Consider the following 20,941-nt stretch of genomic DNA (forward strand, 5'->3'; position numbering starts at 1 on the left):
GCGCTTCAGGAGTGGCTCTGCAGTGCAGACAGTGACGTGGGGCGAGAAACGTTCAAAACAGACCCTCACAGTGCAAAAAAGGCTTTGTCTATCTGACTTTCTATGAAAAGACAGATTTGCATCAGGGCAAGCTAGTTTAGGAATAAACTTTTTCGGAAAGGGCTGGTCAAAATTTCCTGAGAATGAATGAGCAAGGCTGATGAAGGCCAAGATCTGGGATCTCTTTCATGGCCCCGAGAGTGGCAAGCCCTTCTGGAGGCCCCGAGCCATGGAGTGAAACTCGCTGGGGGTGATGCTGATGACTGTTTGTGATCTGGGGCCAGCACACCTTGAGGACACAGGCTGGCAAGGGCAGAGACAAAGACCCAGAAAAGTAACTTGGGTTTTCAGGGCTGACCCCGGGGCAGCAGCAGGGCTTAGGCCTGAGGGGTGGCAGTTCCCCCTTAGCCGCTCCTGGGCCCTGTGCTCCAGAGCCTGTTAACACAGGCTCACAAGGGCATGCTGAGGCTTCCCAGTGATGTTAGACACATTGTTTTGTTTCTTTTGCAGGGGTGTGTAATTCAAATCTTAGATCAAAGTATTTTGAAGTAAAGGGAGGATGTTCCATCATGCGGCAGAACTTTCTAGAAGTCCTCTCCTCCCACCTCCGAGCCGGAGTGGCTCTTGAGGAAGCTCTCCCCTCCCTAGCAATCCCCACACTGGGCCTAGCAGGCTCTCTCATGAGGGGCTCTAGGTACTTTCCAATGGAAATCAAAGGGCATTTCTCTCAAATTGCAGCGGTACCCATTACCGTGCTCAACAAGACAAACTCTAGGTCTGGAACGGCCCCTGCTGCAGGGATCTTCCTCCAGGGAAGGTGTGGTGCAGGACGGCCGCCTGAGGCCTCTGCTCAAGCCCTCCTTCCTCTGCTATCACACCTCAGCCACACAGCCCTTCTTTCTGCCCCTTTGCTGCGACAGACCCTCACACGTCCTGGTGGCTCTGCATGGCTGGCCCTTGTTCAGCATTCAGTTGTCTGCTTAACTGTCACTCTCTTCCCAGGCCACCCACCACGCCAGTGTGGGGACATTTTCCTGTTTTACTCTCTTCACTGTCCTCATTACCGAGTCTCTCTGGTTTGCTCACTGGATTATGATGCATCTTTGCCTTTTCCTCCTAGAGCAGATGTGGAACAGTCTCCCAGGCCTGGAGCCGGCTGGTGCACAGCGGGGACCGGCCCTGCAGCTGCGGATTCACGAGTCACGCGTGTGGCTCACTTGCCCACTGGGAGACTCTTAAGCAGGAGTTTCTGCAGATGCTAGAAGCTCTTTTTCTCCCCAAGACAGTCTGCCTTACCTTTTTTTTTTTTTTTTTTTTTTTTTTGTGGTACGCGGGCCTCTCACTGTTGTGGTCTCTCCCGTTGAAGAGCACAGGCTCCGGACGTGCAGGCTCAGCGGCCATGGCTCACGGGCCCAGCCACTCCGCGGCACGTGGGATCCTCCCGGACCGGGGCATGAACCCGCGTCCCCTGCATCGGCAGGCGGACTCCCAACCACTGTGCCACCAGGGAAGCCCTGCCTTACCTTTTTTAATCCTTCTACTTGCTGTAGCTCTGCTCGGAGTAGAGAGGAAGTGTCTTTCTCATGCTGTAATTCTCGCTGAAGAGCCTGTCTTTGCTCTTTTTCCGATTTCAACTCTTTCTCTAGACTTGAGCTGTTTTCGCAAAATGAACTTGAGTTAGTCTCACTGAGAGATTTTCATGGAGGTCCACAATCCACAACCCAGGTCACCACTCAAGAAACGGGGGATTCACAGGAATCTGAATTGCCACGTGAGCATCTAGACCTTTCAATGAAGCATGGAAATAAGGCTCCCTCTCCCGCAGGGCCATCTGCACCGCCATAGGAAAGACCAGGAACATGTCATGGAAAGCAGGCACAGGCACGCACTTGACAGTTATGCGAATGGAGAGGGAGGAAAAGAGCTCTAACACTTGGGGTCACACACACAGAACCCTCTACTGAGATGGAGACCTGAGGAAAAGAGACGTTTATTCTGCAACATGTATCCTGCTTTTTCCAACCCAGAGCCAGCTGACAATGGAGGATATTGGGGGGTTGGGGGCAAAGAGAAAGCTACAGAGGGGTAGGAAGTGAACCGCAGCTAAATCCTGACACCCTTCTCACCAGCTGAGTAGCCCTGGGGACTATACTGAACCCCCTGCAATCGTTTTTCTCATCCGTGAAACAGGGAATAGACATCTCTTCTCTCATCTGAATCCTAGCCTTGCAGGGGCCACCTCTGAAGTGGACATGGGGACACTGTCTGCCCCAGTTGGGAGATGGCCTTCCCAGTCCTTCCCGCACCGCTCAGCCACCTGCTGCCGCCAGGGCTCCTACCACTGCTCGAGCAGCTGGGAGAGCTGCTGCTGCAGAGCGCTGCTCCTCCCGCCGAGCTCCTGCTGCAGCTTGTGGCTCCGCTCCTCGGCCCCCTGCCTTGCCCTCTCGGAGTGCTGTAACCTAGACCAAATGAACCCAATCTTTGTAAGGAAAGGATCATTCCTCACATTTACCATATAATTTTTGCATATTCTTGCTGGCTTTCTTTTACATTTAAAAATTAATATATGGTAAAATTGACTCCTTTTTGTGACTAGTTCCTGGAGTTTTAGCATAGGCATAAGTTCATATAACCATTACCACAATCCATTCTACCAGGTGATACAGAATAGTTCCATCACTCCACAAAACACCTTGGCACTGGCCCTCTGAGTCACACCTTCTCTCCACCCCTAATGTCATATACATGAAATTATACTTCATATAACCTTTTGAGACTGGCTTCTTTTAGCATATCTTTGCGATCAATCCAAGTTTTTGTGTGTATCAGTGGTCATTCCTTTTTATGGCTGAGTAGAATTTCATTGCATTGATGTACCAGTTTATCCATTCATTTGACGAAAGATATCTGAGCTGCTTTTAGTTTTTGGCAATTATGAACAGAGCTGCAATAAGCATTTGTGTACAGGTTTTTGGGTGAACATGAGTTTTCATTTCTTTTGGGCAAACAGCCAGGAGTGGGATTATTGGGTCATATGGTAAGAGTATGTTTGGCTTTTTAAGAAACTGTTTTCCAAAGTGGTTGTACCGTTCTGCATTCCCACTGGTAATGTATGACTGTTCCAGTTGCTTTGTAGCCTCTCCAGCACCTGGTACTGTCATTATAAAAATATGTAGCTGTTCTAATAGGTGTGCAGTGGCATCTCATTGTGATTTTAACACGCACTTCCCTAATGGCTAATGATGCTGAACATCTTTTTTTTTTTTTAACTCAAGTATTGTTGATTTACAATATTGTGTTAGTTTCAGGTGTACAGTAATTTGGTTATACAATACATATATATGTATACATCTATATTCTTTTTTTTCCAGTTCTTTTCCATTATAGGTTATTACAAGATATTGAATACAGTTCCCTGGGCTACACAGTACACCTCTGGTGTTTATCTAGTTTATATATAGTGACGTGTGTCTGTTCATCCCAACCTCCCAATTTATCCCTCCTCCCTTTCCCCTTTGGTAACCATAAGTCTGTTTTCTAAGTCTGTGAGTCTCTTTCTGTGCTGTAAATAAGTTCATTTGTATCATGTTTAGATTCCACATGTAAGTGATATCATGTGTTTGTCTTTCTCTGCCCGACTCACTTACACTTAGTATGATAATCTCTAGGTTCATCCATGTTGCTGCAAATGGCCTTATTTCATTCTTTTTTATGGCTGAGTAATATTCCATTGTGTGTGTGTGTGTGTGTGTGTGTGTGTGTGTTTATGTATCTCACATCTTCTTTATCCATTCATTTACTGATGGACATTTAGGTTGCTTCCATGTCTCAGCTACTGTAAATAGTAGTATTGCTATCAACATTGGGGTGCACATATCTTTTGAAATTAGAGCTTTCATCTTTTCTGGATATATGCCCAGAAGTGGGACTGCTGGGTCATATGGCAACTCTATTTTTAGTTTTTTAAGGAACCATCATATTGTTTTCCATAATGGCTGCACCAATTTATATTCCCACCAACAGTGTACGAGGGTTCCCATTTCTTCACACCCGCTCCTGCATTTATTTGTAGACTTTTGATGATGGCCATTCTGACCGGTGTGAGGTAATACTTCATTGTAGTTTCAATTTGCATTTCTCTAATAATTAGTCATGCTGAGCATCTTTACATGTGCCTATTGGCCAACTGTATGTCTTCTTTGGAGACATGCTTATTTAGGTGTTCTGCCCATTTTTTTTTGTATTGTATTGTATTTATTTATTTATGGCTGTGTTGGGTATTTGTAGCTGCACACAGGCTTTCTCTAGTTGCGGTGAGTGGGGGCTACTCTTTGCTGCGGTGTGCAGCCTTCTCATCATGGTGGCTTCTCTTGTTGCGGAGCATGGGCTCTAGGTGCGTGGGCTTCAGTAGTTGTGGCACACGGGCTCAGTAGTTGTGGCTCCCAGGCTCTAGAGTGCAGGCTCAGCAGTTGTGGCACACGGGCTTAGTTGCTCTGCAGCATGTGGGATCTTCCCAGACCAGGGATCAAACCCGTATCCCTTGTATTGGCAGGCAGATTCTTAACTACCAGGGAAGTCCCTTCTGCCCATTTTTTGATTGTGTTGTTTCTCTGTTATTGAGTCATTTGAGGTGTTAGTATGTTTTGGAAATTAAGCCCTTGTCAGTTGCATCATTTTGCAAATATTTTCTCCCAGTCTGTAGGTTGTCTTTTCATTTTTTTATGGTTTCCTTTGCTGTGCAAAAGTTTGTAAGTTTGATTAGGTCCCATTTGTTAATTTTTGCTTTTATTTCTTTTGCCTTGGGAGACTGACCTAAGAAACCATTGCTACAATTTATGTCAGAGAATGTTTTGCCTATGTTCTAAGAGTTTTATGATGTCACGTCTTATATTTAAATCTTTAAGCCATTTTGAGTTATTTCTGTGTATGATGTGAGGGAGTGTTCTAACTTCAATGATTTACATGAGGCTGTCCAGCTTTCCCAACACCACTTGCTGAAGAGACTTTGTTTTCTCCATTGTACATCCTTGCCTCCTCTGTCAAAGATTAATTGATGTAGGTGTGTGGATTTATTTCTGGGCTCTCTATTCCAATGATCCATATGTCTGTTTTTGTGCCAATACCATGCTGTTCTGACTACTATAGCTTTGTAGTATCATTTGAAGTCTGGAAGGGTTATGCCTCCAGCTTTGTTCTTTTTCCTCAGGATTGCTTTGGCAAGTCAGGGTCTTCTGTGGTTCCACATAAATTTTAGGATTATATGTTGTAGTTTTGTGAAAAATGTCATGGGTAATTTGATAGTGATCACATTAAATCTGTAGATTGCTTTGGGTAGTATGGTCATTTTAACTATATAAATTCTTCCAATCCAAGAGCACAGGATATCTTTATATTTCTTTGAATCATCTTCGATTTTCAATTTCTTTTATCAATGTTTTGTAGTTCTCTGCATATAAGTTTTTCACCTCCTTGGTTAGGTTTATTCCTAGGTTTTTTGTTTTTTTTTTTGCAGTATGCAGGCCTACCACTGCTGTGGCCCCTCCCGCTGCAGAGCACAGGCTCCAGACGTGCAGGCTCAGTGGCCATGGCTCACGGGCCCAGCCACTCCGCGGCACGTGGGATCCTCCCGGACTGGGGTGCGAACACGTGTTCCCTGCATCGGCAGGCGGACCCCCAACCACTGCGCCACCAGGGAAGCCCTTTTTTTTTTTTTTTGATGCAATTTTCAACAGCATTTTTTTTTTTTTTTTACTTTCTCTTTCTGACATTTCTGAAATACAACAGGTTTCTGTATATTAATCTTGTATCCTGCTACCTTGACAATCTTTTCATGTGCTTATTTGCCATCCATATGTCCTGTTTGGTGAAGGGTCTGTTTAAGTCTTTGGTCCATTTAAAAAATTTATTTATTTATTTATTTAAGGCTGCACTGAATTTTAGTTGTGGCATGCAGGATCTTTTAGCTGCGGAATGTGGGCTCATAGTTGTGGCATGCAGGCTTCTTAGTTGCGGCATGCATGTGGGATCTAGTTGCCCAATCGATCCCTGGATCCCCAGTTCAATTCCTGGATTGAAACCAGGCCCCCTGCATTGGGATCGTGGAGTCTCACCCACTGGACCACCAGGGAAGTCCTTCGTCCATTTTAGATTGGATTGTTTGTGGAGTTCTGAGAGTTCTTTATATATTCTGGGTATAAGTCCTTTGTCAGATATGTGATTCTCAAATTTTCTCCAAATCTATAACTTGTCTTTTTATTCTCTTAAGTGTGTCTTCCACAGAACAAAGTTTTAAATTTTGATAAAGTCCAATTTATCAAGTTTTCTCTTATGGATCGTGCTTTTATGTCATGTCTAAGAGCTCTCTGTCTAACCCAAGGCCACAAAGATTTTCTCCTATTTTTTCTTCTAAAAGTTTACAGTTTTAAGTTTTACATGTAGATTTATGATCCATTTTGAGTTCACTTTTGTATAAAGGTGTGAGGTCTAAATTGAGGTTCATCTTTTGGTGTATGGATATCCAATTGTTCCAATATCATTCACTGAAAAGATTATCCTTTCTCCATTGAACTACCTTGGCACCTTTGTAAAAAAATCAGTCACCTGTATTTGTGTGAGTCTATTTTCTTTCTTTTTTTTTTTTTTTTGTGGTACACAGGCCTCTCACTGTTGTGGCCTCTCCCATTGCAGAGCACAGGCTCCGGACGCACAGGCTCAGCGGCCACGGCCCAAGGGCCCAGCCGCTCCGCGGCATGTGGGATCCTCTAGGACTGGGGCACGAACCCGTGTCCCCTGCATCGGCAGGCAGACTCTCAACCACTGCGCCACCAGGGAAGCCCTGTGTGAGTCTATTTTTTGACCCTATTCTGATCCCCTACTGACCTGACATTTACTTATTTATTTTTAAAATTTTTATTTTTTGGTGCAGCATGCGGGATCTTACTTCCTCAAGCAGGGATTGAACCCGCACCCACTGCAGTGGAAGCACAGAGTCTTAACCACTGGGCCACCAGGGAAGTCTCTGACCTGATATTTGTTTATCTATTTAAATTTATTTATTTATTTATTTAAATTTTATTTATTTATTTATTCTTTTGGCTGTGTTTGGTCTTCATTGCCATGCGCAGGCTTTCTCTAGTTGTGGGGAGCAGGGGCTACTCTCTGTTGCAATGAGCGGGCTTCTCATTGTTGTGGCTACTCACGTTGCGGAGCACAGGCTCTAGGCGCACAGGCTCAGTAGTTGTGGCTTGTGGGCTCTAGAGTGCAGGCTCAGTAGTTGTGGCACATGGGCTTAGTTGCTCCACGGCATGTGGGATCTTCCTGGGCCAGGGCTCGAACCTGTGTCCCCTGCATTGGCAGGTGGATTCTTAACCACTGCGCCACCAGGGAAGTCCTAACCTGATATTTAAATCTGAGCTCACTGGATAGTTCTAATCCCCTGAGAGGACAATGTGATGTAGCCCTAAGGTTGATTAAATGAATACATGCTTAGGCAAAGCTGGGGAATCCAGTCCCCTTGCTGGGCAGGACTACAGACCTGAAGGACAGTCATCCTAACTTGTCTGTACTTTTGAGAGACTCTGAGTAAGTCCCCAGGCCCAGATAATGCCCAGCACCTTCTAGGGAATATCTGCCAAGGGAAGTGTTTACCTTTCTTCCATTTGTTTCATGCTGGACATAACTTGATTGGTTTTTTCTTCAAAAGATGTGATGGCTTCATTCTTCTGTTGTAAACTGCTCTCCGCATTCTATAAAAGCAAGGAAAGAGGGTTATTTTCTGCTTCTCCCTCACCCCACTGCCTGCTCTGGATTACAAGTGGGTTCAACTATTCTTGTACTTTTTTTTATAATACTTTCAAGAGCGTTTCATTAATTGCTGCTCCTCCCCAGAGCCCTGGAAGACAAACTGGGCCAAGGCCCCCATGTCATCAACATAAAGAAAGGCAGAGGGGGAATTTCCTGGAGTTCCAGTGGTTAGGATTCAGTGTTTTCACTGCTGTGGTGAAGGTTCAATCCCTGGTTGGGGAATTAAGATTCTGCAAGCCAGCCGGCCAAAAAAAGAAAAAAAAAAAAGGCAGAGAGGGAGATACTGAAGCCTTCTGTTTGAACAGTCCAGGCCCCTTTTTGAAAAGGAACTTCAGAGTCAGATCTGATTCAATGTTACTGAGTCTTCTCATGTGTCAGGCGCATCCATGAGTTCACCTGACTCTTGCAGAGTTCTCATGGTGGGCGTTGTTAGCCCCTACTTCTCTGAGCAAGAGAGGGAGGCTCAGAAAAAGAAAGCACCTGGGAAAAGGTTAGAGCACAAATATGGTGCAGCTCGGCTCTTACTCACAACCATGTGACTTTATGAGTCCAGGCTTTTAACCATGGCAGATGCTGAGTGACTAGAAGGCAGCAAAAGAGCAACATGTTTCTGTGTGCCTACAAGAGACACTCTTAAAATACAAGGATACAGAAAGGCTGAAGACAGAAAGAAGTCCTGATAAATTCTTAAGAATATATAGACAGTAGTGTCTGGCTTTAAAGTAATAAAACTAGACATAAGGAACAAAAGAATAGCTAAACACCTCATAACTGGAAATGGAATAGCATATTACTAAAAACTATTGAGGTAAAAAAAAAAAAGAATAAAAAAAACCAGAAGAGAGATTATGAAATACTTAGAGCTGAAAGACAATGAAAACACTCTGCAATATTTTACTATATTGAAGATGCACCCTAATTTTATATACCACTATGAAGGAAAAGACTGCTACTTGAAACATGTCATGCCATTGACTATAAGATGCATCTTGATTTCAGAGATGACAAATGTGAAAAACATGCTTTTTAGGTGAAATACTTCTGTCAAAATTTGAGGGCCATAGCTAAAGCAGTACTTTAAATAAAATGTTTAATGAAATTAAAAAAGATAAAACAGATGAGCTAAGCATGTATTTCAGAAGTTGAAAATGAGCCACAGAGCAAACCCAAAGAAATAAGAAAGAAAATAATAAAAGTGAGGGTAGAAATCAATGAAAAAGAAATCATAACAATACATAATAAAGAATATTAGAAAAAAAGCTGGTTCTCTGAAAAGATTATGAGAACAGACACACCTCTGGCAAGACCGGATAAGGAAGAAAGACAAAAAATGCAAAAAGAAAATGCTGAATAAAAGAGATTTAAAAATTCTGCAAAAGAATGTTATAAACAACTATGAACTAAAACATTTGAAAACCTAAACAAAATAAGATACATTTTGGAAAAAAATATAAAAATGTACCAAAATTGGTCTGAGAAGAAATGGAAAATATGAATAAGCCAGTAAACATTCAATAAAGAGAAATGGTAGTCATAGTCTCCCTGCCCAAAAAGCCCAGCCCAGATGAATCCTACAACATGGGTGTGTTCTCAAAACTTTTGGAGAATAGACACTTTCTATCTTATAAGCGTTATTTCAGAGAAAGAGAACAGGAAACCTTATTTTATAGTACCAGTCCAACCATGATTCTGAAGCCAAATAAGGCTAGTAAAAGGAAAGAAAGAGGTCTGTCTCATATATAAACACACAGATTATATATAACATATTAGCTAACTGAGTCAAGAGTATATTTAAATATATCACAATCAAGCAGGAATCCAGGAACGTAAATGTATAAATTGCCACATAAATAAGGGAGAAAAAGAACAGGACTATCATAACAGATGAAATGCAAAGAAGCCCAAAACATTTAATAAGGTTCAATATTTATTTACGAGAAAAACTCTGAGCAAACAAGAAATGAAAAGAACTTCCTTAACTAAGTAAAGATTATACATCAACCATCTATTATTATTATTCTTTTTTTTTTTTTTTTTTTTTTGGCAATACGCGGGCCTCTCACTGCCGTGGCCTCTCCCATTGCAGAGCACAGGCTCCGGACGCGCAGGCTCAGCGGCCATGGCTCACGGGCCCAGCCGCTTTGCGGCATGTGGGATCTTCCCGGACCGGGGCACGAACCCGCGTCCCCTGCATCGGCAGGTGGACTCTCAACCACTGCGCCACCAGGGAAGCCCCCGTAAGCATTATTCTTGATGAAGAAATTTTTACACGCATTACTTTTAAGATCAGGACCACAAGTCTGCTTACTATTCCTACTACTGTTTAATGTAGTCATGGAGGTCCTGGCCAATGCTAAAAGAAACAAAAAAGAATGAGGAGTACAAAACCTGAGAGTGAAGAAATTAAACTGTCTTTATTTGCCTATGATATGATCAATTACATCTAAAACCAACAGGATTAATAGACAAACTATTAGAACTAGGTGGTGAGCAAGGCTGTCAAACACAAGATCAACCTATAAAGCACAAAAGCACTTCTCTACATCAGCAAGACCTCACTAGGGGATGCAGCCAAAATATGGCACCCAGCACACTAGCAACAAGAACTAGACAGAATTGAGGAGTTCACCTAGAGAAAATGCAACTCTTAGGGAATAAAAAGGACAAAAAGAGAGTAAACTATAAATTCAATGCAATTTCCATTTAAGAAATTCAGCTGGATTTTTAAAAAAGGAAATGTATACCTTATTCTAAAATTTTTATCAAGAATCAGACTATACTACAAAGCTACAGTAACCAAAACAGCATGATACTGGCACAAAAACAGCACATAGATCAATGGAACAGGATAGAAAGCCCAGAAATAAACCCAAGCACTTATGGTCAATTAACCTACAGCAAAGGAGGAAAGAATATACAATGGAGAAAAGACAGTCTCTCCAGTAAGTGATGCTGGGAAAAGTGCACAGCTACATGTAAAAGAATGAAATTAGAACATTTTCTAACACCATATACAGAAATAAACTTGAAATGGATTAAAGACCTAAATGTAATACTGGATACTATAAGACTCCTAGAGGAAAACATAGGCGGAGCGCTCTTTGACATAAATCAGAGCAATATTTTTTTGGATCTGTCTCCTAGAGTAATGGAAACAAAAGGAAAGATAAACAAATGGGACCTAATTAAACTTATAAGCTTTTGCACAGTAAAGGAAACCATAAACAAAATGAAAAGACAACCTATGTAATGGGAGAAAACATTTGCAAATGATGTGACTGACAAGGGATTAATTTTGAAAATATACAAACAGCTTATACAGCTCAATATCAAAAAAAAAAAACAAACAACCCGGGCTTCCCTGGTGGCGCAGTGGTTGAGAGTCCGCCTCCCGATGCAGGGGACACGGGTTCGTGCCCCGGTCTGGGAGGATCCCACATGCCGTGGAGCAACTAGGCCCGTGAGCCACGGCCGCTGAGCCTGCGCATCCGGATCCTGTGCTCCGCAGCGGGAGAGGCCACAGCAGTGAGAGGCCCGCGTACCGCAAAAAAAACCCAAACAAACAACCCAATCAAAAAAGGGGCAGAAGACCTAAACAGACATTTCTCCAAAGAAAACATACAGATGGCCAATAGGCACATGACAAGATGCTTAACTTGCCTAATTAGTAGAGAAATGCAAATAAAAACTACAGTGAAGTATCACCTCACACCAGCCAGAATGGTAATCATCAAAAAGTCTGCAAATAATAAATCCTACACTGTTGGTGGGAATGTAAATTGGTGCAGCCACTGTGGAAGACAGTATGGAGGGTCCTTAAGAAACTAAAAATGGAATTACCATATGATCCAGCAGTCCCACTCCTGGGCATATATCCGGAAAAGACGAAAGCTCTAATTCAAAAAGATACATGCACCTCAATGTTCACAGCAATACTATTTACAATAACCGAGACATGGAAGCAACCTAAATGTCCATCAACAGATGAATGGATAGGGGCTTCCCTGGTGGCACAGTGGTTAAGAATCCGCCTGCCAATGCAGGGGACATGGGTTCGAGCCCTGGTCCAGGAAGATCCCACATGCTGCGGAGCAACTAAGCCCATTCGCCACAAATACTGAGCTCTAGAGCTTGCGTGCCACAACTACTGAGCCCGTGTGCCACAACTACTGAAGCCCGCGTGCCTACAGCCCATGCTCCACAACAAGAGAAGCCACTGCAATGGGAAGCCTGTGCACCGCAACGAAGAGTAGCCCCCACTCGCCTCAAACAGAGAAAGCCCATGCACGGCAACAAAGACCCAACATGGCCAAAAATAAAAATAAAAAATAAATAAATTTATATAAAAAAACAGATGAAGGACAAAGAAAATATGGTATTATATACATTGGAATGTTATTCAGCCATAAGAAAGGAAATAATGCCATTTGCAGCAATATGGATGGACCTAGATATTATCATACTAAAGTGAAGTCAGACAGACAAAGACAAATATCACACACAGAATCTAAAAAAATGATAAAATGAACTTATTTACAACACAGAAACAGACTCACAGACTTAGAAAAGAAACTTATGGTTACCAAAGGGGAAAGGGGTGAGGAGAGATAAATCAGAAATTTGGGATTAACAGATACACACCACTATATATAAAATAGATAAATAAGGACCTACTGTATAGCACAGGGAACTATATTCAGTATTTTGTAATAACCTATAATAGAAAAGAATCTGAAAAAGAATCACTTTGCTGTACACCTGAAACTAACACAACATTGTAAATTAATTATACTTCAATTAAAAAAAAGAAAAAAGGATAAACGTTTACAAATAGATAAGTCAATCAAAAAAAGAAGAGGGAAAAAAGGGGGAAAGGTGGGCAGGCTTGACCTACGTTATGGGTCGAGTGTGTCCGTCCCAAATCCATTATGTTTAAGTCCTAACCCCCAGTACCACCCAGGATCTTATTTGGAAAACGGGTCACTCACTGCAGACATAATTAGTTAAGATGAGGTCACACTGGAGTCGGGTGGGCTCCTAATCCAATATGACTGGTGTCCTTATACAAAGGGGAAATGTGGACACAGGCATGCACACACAGGGAGAAAGCTGTGAAGATGAGGGCAGAGATGGAGGTGGTAACTTCTCCAAGTGAAGGAAACCCAAATATTGCCAGCAACCACCAGAATCTAGGAGAGACGGATGGGACTGACTTCCTCACAGAAATGAGGCCTAGAGGCCTAGAGGCAAGAGGATGGGAATAGGGGTGGGGGATAAAAGGAAATAAGAAAACAGGAAGGGTGTCTTATTATAGTGCCCCAAACAGAGGGATATGACTGACTCAACCTTCTGCATCTGAAGCCCAGAGGGAGAAAAGGGTACGAAGCCAGAATTCCAGCAGCACCAGAGACGGACTTGTGTGTGGTGCTTCCCCAGGGAACCCAACGTATGCTGTGCTGACTCAGCAGCCAGGGTTTTGGCGCTGTCAAAGCAGATGTTGTGACCCTTGTTAGTTATGGCAAACATTTAGTCAAACTGTTGCTTGCCCAAACTTGGAAGATGGAATCCACGCAACTGTGCCAGGGCTCCAGAATGCTAGGATGTGCAGTGGGGCTTGCCATGTGAACAGGTGCTATAAGCAAGGGGTTTGCAGGGAGAGATGGACAGGGATACAGAGGCCAAAGGTAGGGGCCTCACAGGTTAGAAAAGTCAACTGCTTCTGGACTCAGAAGGAAGAGAGAGGACTGAAGAGTGAGCCATATGGCCCTGTGACATCCTGCAGCGAAGATCAGAGTAGGCTGCTTTCCTCATGCCTCAAGCTGTTGTTCCAGATGACTGGTCACTGACATGAGAAAGACTGACAGAGCAAAGAAACAGAGCAGGTGTGGGAACTGTGTTTACTCATAACAAACTACAGTCACTGACACACGGATCAAGTGGACGCAAGCAGACCAGAGGCTGTGACAGAGGGAACTGGATTGTCCAAGAAGCCACCAGTCTGGTCTGAAAAATATCTGACTGTTGGATCCCTTATACAACCTCCAGGCCAGTAGACTGACACTGGCAAGAAGCTGGCCGTCAAAGCTGTGTAGCCCACTCCACGAGAGCCCACTTCCCATCAGCCATTGAAGATGGTGGCCTCAGGGGCCACGGAGGTCAGCAGACATGCTCTCTAGAAGGCAGAAGCGGTAGCCAGACATGCTAAGAAATGAAGTCCTCAGTACCCCAGGCAGCCTTCATGGTTCCTGCCCATAGGACACAATGACCACCAAGGGCCAGGGACTGCCAGGTGTGTCCCTTGTTTCCTCTTTCCCAATAGGCATTTCATCATGGTTATCCTGTTTCTGCTCTACCAGTTCGTCCTGGGCAGGACAGGCTAACGTGACTGACAGATAGTCTTCTAGTTGGAACACAGGCCCTGTGGGCTTGAGGGAGAGTGCTGCCCATCACCCAGGGTTGTGGACTCTGAGGAAGCAGGGCTTGTCGGTAGCTCTGTGGGGTCGACTGTGGTAGTGACGACTACATCTCCCCACACCTACTTTCCCCTTCACCTGGCCTGCAGTCCAGAAACAACAGCCCCAGGCTCCCCTTGCAGCCAAGCCTGGCCATGCTGACTAGCCCTTTCCTATGTGATCGGAAGAAATGGTGGGTGCAACTGCTGTCTCACTGTTTGAGAACAAATCCCTGGCTCTGGACTTTTGCTCTTCTCTCCACTTCTGCTGGCAAGAATGGTGACAACTCAAGTGGCCTTGAGAGCTGGAGCTGCCACTAGTCTGAATCCCTGAATGACCGTGGGGAGCAAAACTGCTGGTCTGCAATGCTTTAAGCTATTATAGTAGTTTAGTTTCTCCTAACGTGTATTAACAACATGTCTATATGCCGACCAAAACCAGAAGAAAACATGAAAAAATTAAAACAGATAATTTGTTGGGAGGGTAAAACTATTTTCTTCCTTTTCTCTTTTTGCTTCAATTTTCATTGTTGCAATTACAAAAATATTAATTACGTAATAATTTAAAAAAAGACGGACAAAATAGCACAGTTTATTTGAACCGTCTGCTCTCACATTATCTTTGACATAGATGTTACTACTAGTAAGACTGAAACCACTCTATGGAAAAGGAAGTGGGGCTGTTTCGGCAATAAAATAGGAAAGAGAACTTCAAAAAAGGAAAAGTTTTGAGGACACAGAATGGTATCCTTCTGGGTAGCTTCTGGGCAAGAAAGTGTTGCAGTGTTTAGATGCCGTCTTTCAGCCTCTGGCGTGACCGGTTCCTTCTGGGCTAGCTCCCCTGGACCACTCTGAAATGACCAGGGAGGTGATCTTGGAGACTCAGCAAGATTAACTTATTGGCAAAGCTTGAAAAGGCAATACTAACTAATATCCTTAATCCACTTCTCCATCTCTTGGGGCAAACAATTAGTACCTGAAGTAGACAGAAACAGACAGCAGGGGGACAGTGAATGTATGAGAGGCAAAGTTCAGGTTTAGATTCAAGAGACACAGTTCAGTTTTCAGCTCTATTTATTAGCTGTGCCACCAGGGACATGTGACCTAGACATTTGATTTTGCCTCGTCACTTATATTTCCCCCCATTTTATAAACTTTTGTCAGGGATTGCCGGGAGACTCAAATAAAATAAATGCAATAACATGTAAGATGGCCTAGGACCAGATTTGCAAATACTAGGCCCTCACAGATGTGTCTACTCTCTCCTTCTGCGGAAAGGATGACCCAAGACTGGAAAGGCAGCACGTGACAAGCTCTACCACTGTAGACAAGCAGCAGGAAACCGGGTTGTGATGTGGACATAAAGCCAAGTCCCACCTGAACTTTGTGAAACATCTGTAAGTTAATTGCTTTGACTTCCTCCAGCTGCTGGCGCAGGGCAACCAGAGTGTCCTGCTTCTCGTGGGTGTCCTTTTCTAGTAACTTCATTGCGATTTCCATCTCGGTTTTCATTCCAATTTGTAGCTCCAGTTCTTTTTCTAGTTCCTTAAAAGGATATTAATAAGGAAAATATTATTAAAGTAGATCACAGAAATGAACTTAACTGATGTTGTATCTTGGGCAGTGCTGAAAATACACGGAAGGTCAGAATAGGTTAGGGAGATGTAGACAAGTCTGTCTGGAGCGTAACTAGATTAAGTTTTTCCCCTTTCCTCATTTTACAACGAACACTGGCTCTGCATCAAGTCAACAGAAAGCGGGTAGGTGGCAATGAGGAATACTTCACGAGTGTTTGTTTTCACATGTTAAAAACTTCACTTGCATAAAAACTCACTTGTTTTTTAAAAGCAGGTTGAAGCACGTGTGTGCAAAGTGCTGACAGAAGTAACATAGAGGGAATAAACTGAGGAATCTTTTTGGTAACTCTCAGGCTCGCAAACTCACCAAACGGGCTCTCTTCTCCTCCTTCAGCTGCTTCCACACATCATTGTACATTTCATCCAGACCTTGCCGAGTCTGCTTGTAAGTCTCCAGCTCAACTTTTGTATCCTGTTTTGTTATCTGTGATCAAACAAGAGCACCAGAGGAATGGTTTGCTTACAGAAGCAAGCTAACTACAAAGTATTTAAAAATATAACATATATATTTTTTAAACAGTAGCATAATTTCTATTTTTTTAAGCATAATAGAGAAAGGCTAAAATTTTAAAGGTATTTTGAAATATCTTTGAACATGAAGGATGAGAGCAAGCCAATAGATTTTTGAAAAGGTAGGTGCAGAAAACAATTTAATTTTCTTTAAAATAGAATAGTCGTTCTGAGTGGGAAAGGTCCCCATTCAGTATTTATCTAGCACATTTTTAGCACTGGGTGAATTTTGAGGTGAATCAGATATGGTCTCTACTCTCAAGTCATCAGGTGAGACAGCTGCAAGCCAGCAATTCTACACAACAGTAAGCGGATGCTATAATGGAGGGAGGTGCAAAGAGCTATGGAAACACGGGAGAAGAAGGGTCCAGGCCTACTGATGGGTGCCAGAGGCAGCATCACAGGGGACCGGGCTCATAAGAGAAGCTGAAGAGGGAATAGGGACTTTCACTCGCAAAGGTCCAGAGGCAAGGGACCAGTGCACTTGGGAAACCCAAGTGGTCCAGGTGGCCTGAGAGTGACACGGAAGGGCCCTGCGGCAGGATGTTCTGGTGTCAAACAAGGCATCTTTGCACGTTCTGAGCTTGAGATCTCTGATGGACATGTCTGAGTGAGGAACATGCCGCCCAACTGCAAGGGCTACTTCTCACCTCTACGCTTTTTTCGCTTTTCTCACGAATTAATTCATTTTGTTCTCTTAATTGTTGCTGTTCTTCTTGAAGTGAACAAATTCGGTCTGTTGCAGCTGAAAGCTGATTAAGAAAGATTTTTAGATTTCTTAACATCAAAATGAATCTTACTGTTCAAATTAAAAGCTAACATTTGGCATCTTCACAATTGACAATGTATTTTCACATATGTGATATTTTATTTTTGATCCTTGTTTTGAATAGGTAATACATTCACATGGTTCAAAATTCCAAAGATATAAAAACATAAACAGTAAAATCTCTCCTACCCCTGCCCCTAGCCATCTCTGCCCTCCCTATTCTTCTTTTACAAAAATGATAGCACACGACTTCACGTGGGCAAAGATTTATGGACACAAAATATTAGAAACAGCTTAAATGTCCAATACTAGAAATGGTTGAACAAATCACAGTAAAAGCATAAAACAGAAATATGTAGTTATTAAAATACTTACAAAAGCTTTTAATGACTTGAGAACATACTTATGATATAATAAAAATAAAAAAGCAGGTTATACAGTATGTTCTCACGTCCAGTTTAAAGAAAAAGACTTAACTATGTTAAAAATCCTTAAGAAGAAAAACAAAAACAAACAAACAAAAAAAGCTTAAGAAAAGATGGGGACTCTATATACAGCTGTCACTTAGCCAAGGGATTATGGGCTTTTTCCCCCCTGATTCTTCATTCTTTTTAGTTTTTCTAGCCAATGAGCAAAAGGATATCTTATCACTAGAGAGAGAATTAAAGAATCTGGGAGAGGAATCACAACCAAACCATTAAGATGTGCCTGAGGAAAACATCTTCCTTGCCCTGAACGAGTTAACGTAGTTTAGGGAAAAGTGTATAGGAGCAGGTGCCTTCATGTACTTGCTGAGGAGAGGCTAGCAGGAGACGTGAGTTAATACCCCAACCAACCTGTCCTTTCCCAGCCTCTAGCCAGCCTGGAGAGAGAAGGTGAGGCTGGAGAAGGAGAAAGAAGCCAGACATTTGCCCTCGATACTTGGCTGTGCTCTTTAGCATCATTCACTAACAGGGGGCCCTGAAGCACTGAACTCCTCACCTCCTCTTGATCAACAGCATCTAGGTCCACCCAGACTCAGAACCCAGAACTGGGGTTTCTAAACATAACTGCTGTGCCCAAGTAAGAAACTTTAAGGCTTGAAAGGAGGTGTTAGTTGCTGCAATGGAAGAAGCAGGCAAAAACCATAAGCTAATTCCCATCCTACTCTCTGAAGACATAGAGAGCACACCCTGAAGTGAGAGATATACTTTTCTCTGAAGTACATTTTCTATTACATCTGTTTGCCTTTGAAGGAAAAATAAGCCAGTTGTTCAGTTTCAAAAGCTAAACTAGACTTTCATTCAGAGCATGCCACCTCCCCTCAGAATGGGAGAAAATATTTACAGATGAAGCAACTGACCAGGGATTAATCTCCAAAATATACAAACAGCTCATGCAGCTCAATAGCAAAAACATAACCCAGCTGAAAAATGGGCAGAAGATCTAAATAGACATTTCTCCAAAGAAGACATACAGATGGCCAAAAAGCACATGAAATGATGGTCAACATCACTAATTATTAGAGAAATGCAAAACTACAATGAGGTATCACCTTACACTGGTCAGAATGGCCATCATGAAAAAATCTACAAACAGGGCTTCCCTGGTGGCGCAGTGGTTGAGAGTCCGCCTGCCGATGCAGGGGACACGGGTTCCTGACCCGGTCCGGGAAGATCCCACATGCCGCGGAGCAGCTGGGCCCGTGAGCCATGGCCGCTGAGCCTGCGCGTCCGGAGCCTGTGCTCCACAGTGGGAGAGGCCACAACAGTGAGAAGCCCACGTAATGCAAAAAAAAAAAAAAAAAAAAAAAATCTACAAACAATAATTGCTGGAGAGGGTGTGGAGAAAAGGCAACCCTCCTATACTGCTTGTGGGAATGTAAATTGGTACAGCCACTATGGAGAACAGTATGGGGGGTCCTTAAAAAAGTAAAAATAGAGCTATCATATGATCCAGCAATCCCACTCCTGGACATATATCTGGAGAAAACCATAATTCTAAAAGATATATGTACCCCAATGTTCATTGCAGCATTACTTACAGTAGCCAGGACATGGAAGCAACCTAAATGTCCATCAACAGAGGAATGGATAAAGAAGATGTGGTACATATACACAGTGGAATATTACTCAGCCATAAAAAAGAATGAAATAATGCCATGGATTGACCTAGAGATTGTCAGACTGAGTGAAGTAAGTCAGACAGAGAAAGACAAATATCATACAATATTGCTCATACGTGGAATCTAAAAAAGGGTATAAATAAACTTATCTACAAAACAGAAATAGAGTTACAGATGTAGAAAACAAACTTACGGTTACCAGGGGGTAAAGGGCGGGGAGGGATAAATTGGAAGATTGGGATTGACATATACAAACTACTATATATAAAACAGATAACTAGTAAGGACCTTCTGTATAGCACAGGGAACTCTACTCATTACTATGTAATGGCCTATATGGGAAAAGAATCTAAAAAAGAGTGGAGATATGTATATGTATAGCTGATTCGCTTTGTTGTACACCTAAAACTAACACAACATTATAAATCAACTATACTCCAATAAGAATTATATAAAAAAAACAAAAACAACAAAGCATGCCACCTCATCTGGGAGAACAAAGAGTGAATCCGCTTGTTCTAAAATCAACTAAGGGGACTTCCCTGGTGGTGCAGTGGTTAAGAATCCGCCTGTCAATGCAGGGGACACAGGTTCGAGCCCTGGTCCAGGAAGATCCCACATGCTGCGGAGCAACTAAGCCCGTGAGCCACACCTACTGAGCCCGCGCACCACAACTACTGGAGCCTGCACGCCTAGAGCCCGTGCTCCACAACAAGAGAAGCCACCGCAATGAGAAGCCCCTGCATCACAACGAAGAGTAGCCCCCACTCGCCGCAACTAGAGAAAGCCTGTGTGCAGCAACGATGACCCAACACAGCTAAAAATAAATAAATTAAATAAAATAAATAAATTTAAAAAAAAATAAAATAAAATCAACTAAGGTCTCCTTGAGTGCCTCCACATGCTAAGTGTTGGGCAAGGCACATTTATGTGGTATTAACCTAATTTAATCTTTACAATACTATTGTAAGTGTGTTGAATTATCACCCAATTTAGAGATGAGGAAAGTGAGGCCCAAAGGCCCTGTCCACCCCCCAGGTGAATTCGAGTCCTTCAGCTCTCAGTGCGATGAAGTCTCTCCCACGATGCCCATCTTTGAGTTTCTTTGTCCTGTTACAAATCTGAGCTCCTCTCCTGAAAGCTGTTCAGGCCTGGCCCCTCAGGAGGGCGCAGGAGGTGTAAAGTGAGCCTTACACTGGGTCTTCCATTACGAAGGGGTGCTCTGCGACTCTCCTTTCGGCTGTAACCTGCCTCCACACCGTGGGGGGGGGTCACTCTCTGGCCCCCCTCACAGCCCTCTTCCTTCCCAGTGAGACTTGGTGGGGAGGGTCGAGCAGCCAGGGACCGCTACCTGTGGAAAGCCTCAGAAAGGCTGAGCAACCCCCCTCCTGCTAACAGGAGACAAGATGGGTCCACCAAGGAGACTGCCGGGCAGCTGGCAGCAAGCTTTCTTCCTCGGCCTCAGCCCTCCTTCTTCCTGTCCTTTCATTCTCTCTCTTCCTAGTGAGAAAGCAGAGAAAGACCACACTGTGGGGAGACTGGTTCCAAGCTCCTGAGAGGCCGAGACTCGGAAGGGGGGGCAAGGGTACTTTTACCCCATAAAAGAGCCTGTGCCTTCTGGGCAGCCG

General features: G+C 43.4%; 1 protein-coding gene across 1 annotated transcript in view; it reads right to left on the minus strand.

Annotated features, from left to right (window-relative positions):
- Nucleotides 1-20,941, minus strand: part of RUFY1 (RUN and FYVE domain containing 1) — a gene marked incomplete at both ends in the record, with an annotated part of 55,088 nt that overhangs the window by 6,610 nt on the left and 27,537 nt on the right. Inside the window, 6 exons of the mRNA XM_079704025.1 lie at nt 1,563-1,692; nt 2,379-2,498; nt 7,687-7,784; nt 15,671-15,838; nt 16,238-16,354; nt 17,091-17,192. Of these exons, the coding sequence (XP_079560151.1) occupies nt 1,563-1,692; nt 2,379-2,498; nt 7,687-7,784; nt 15,671-15,838; nt 16,238-16,354; nt 17,091-17,192 (735 nt within the window). The remainder of the gene's footprint in view (nt 1-1,562; nt 1,693-2,378; nt 2,499-7,686; nt 7,785-15,670; nt 15,839-16,237; nt 16,355-17,090; nt 17,193-20,941) is intronic.

Source organism: Hyperoodon ampullatus (assembly GCF_949752795.1).
Source record: "Hyperoodon ampullatus genome assembly, chromosome: 4".
In the NCBI taxonomy this organism is placed as follows: Eukaryota; Metazoa; Chordata; class Mammalia; order Artiodactyla; family Ziphiidae; genus Hyperoodon; species Hyperoodon ampullatus.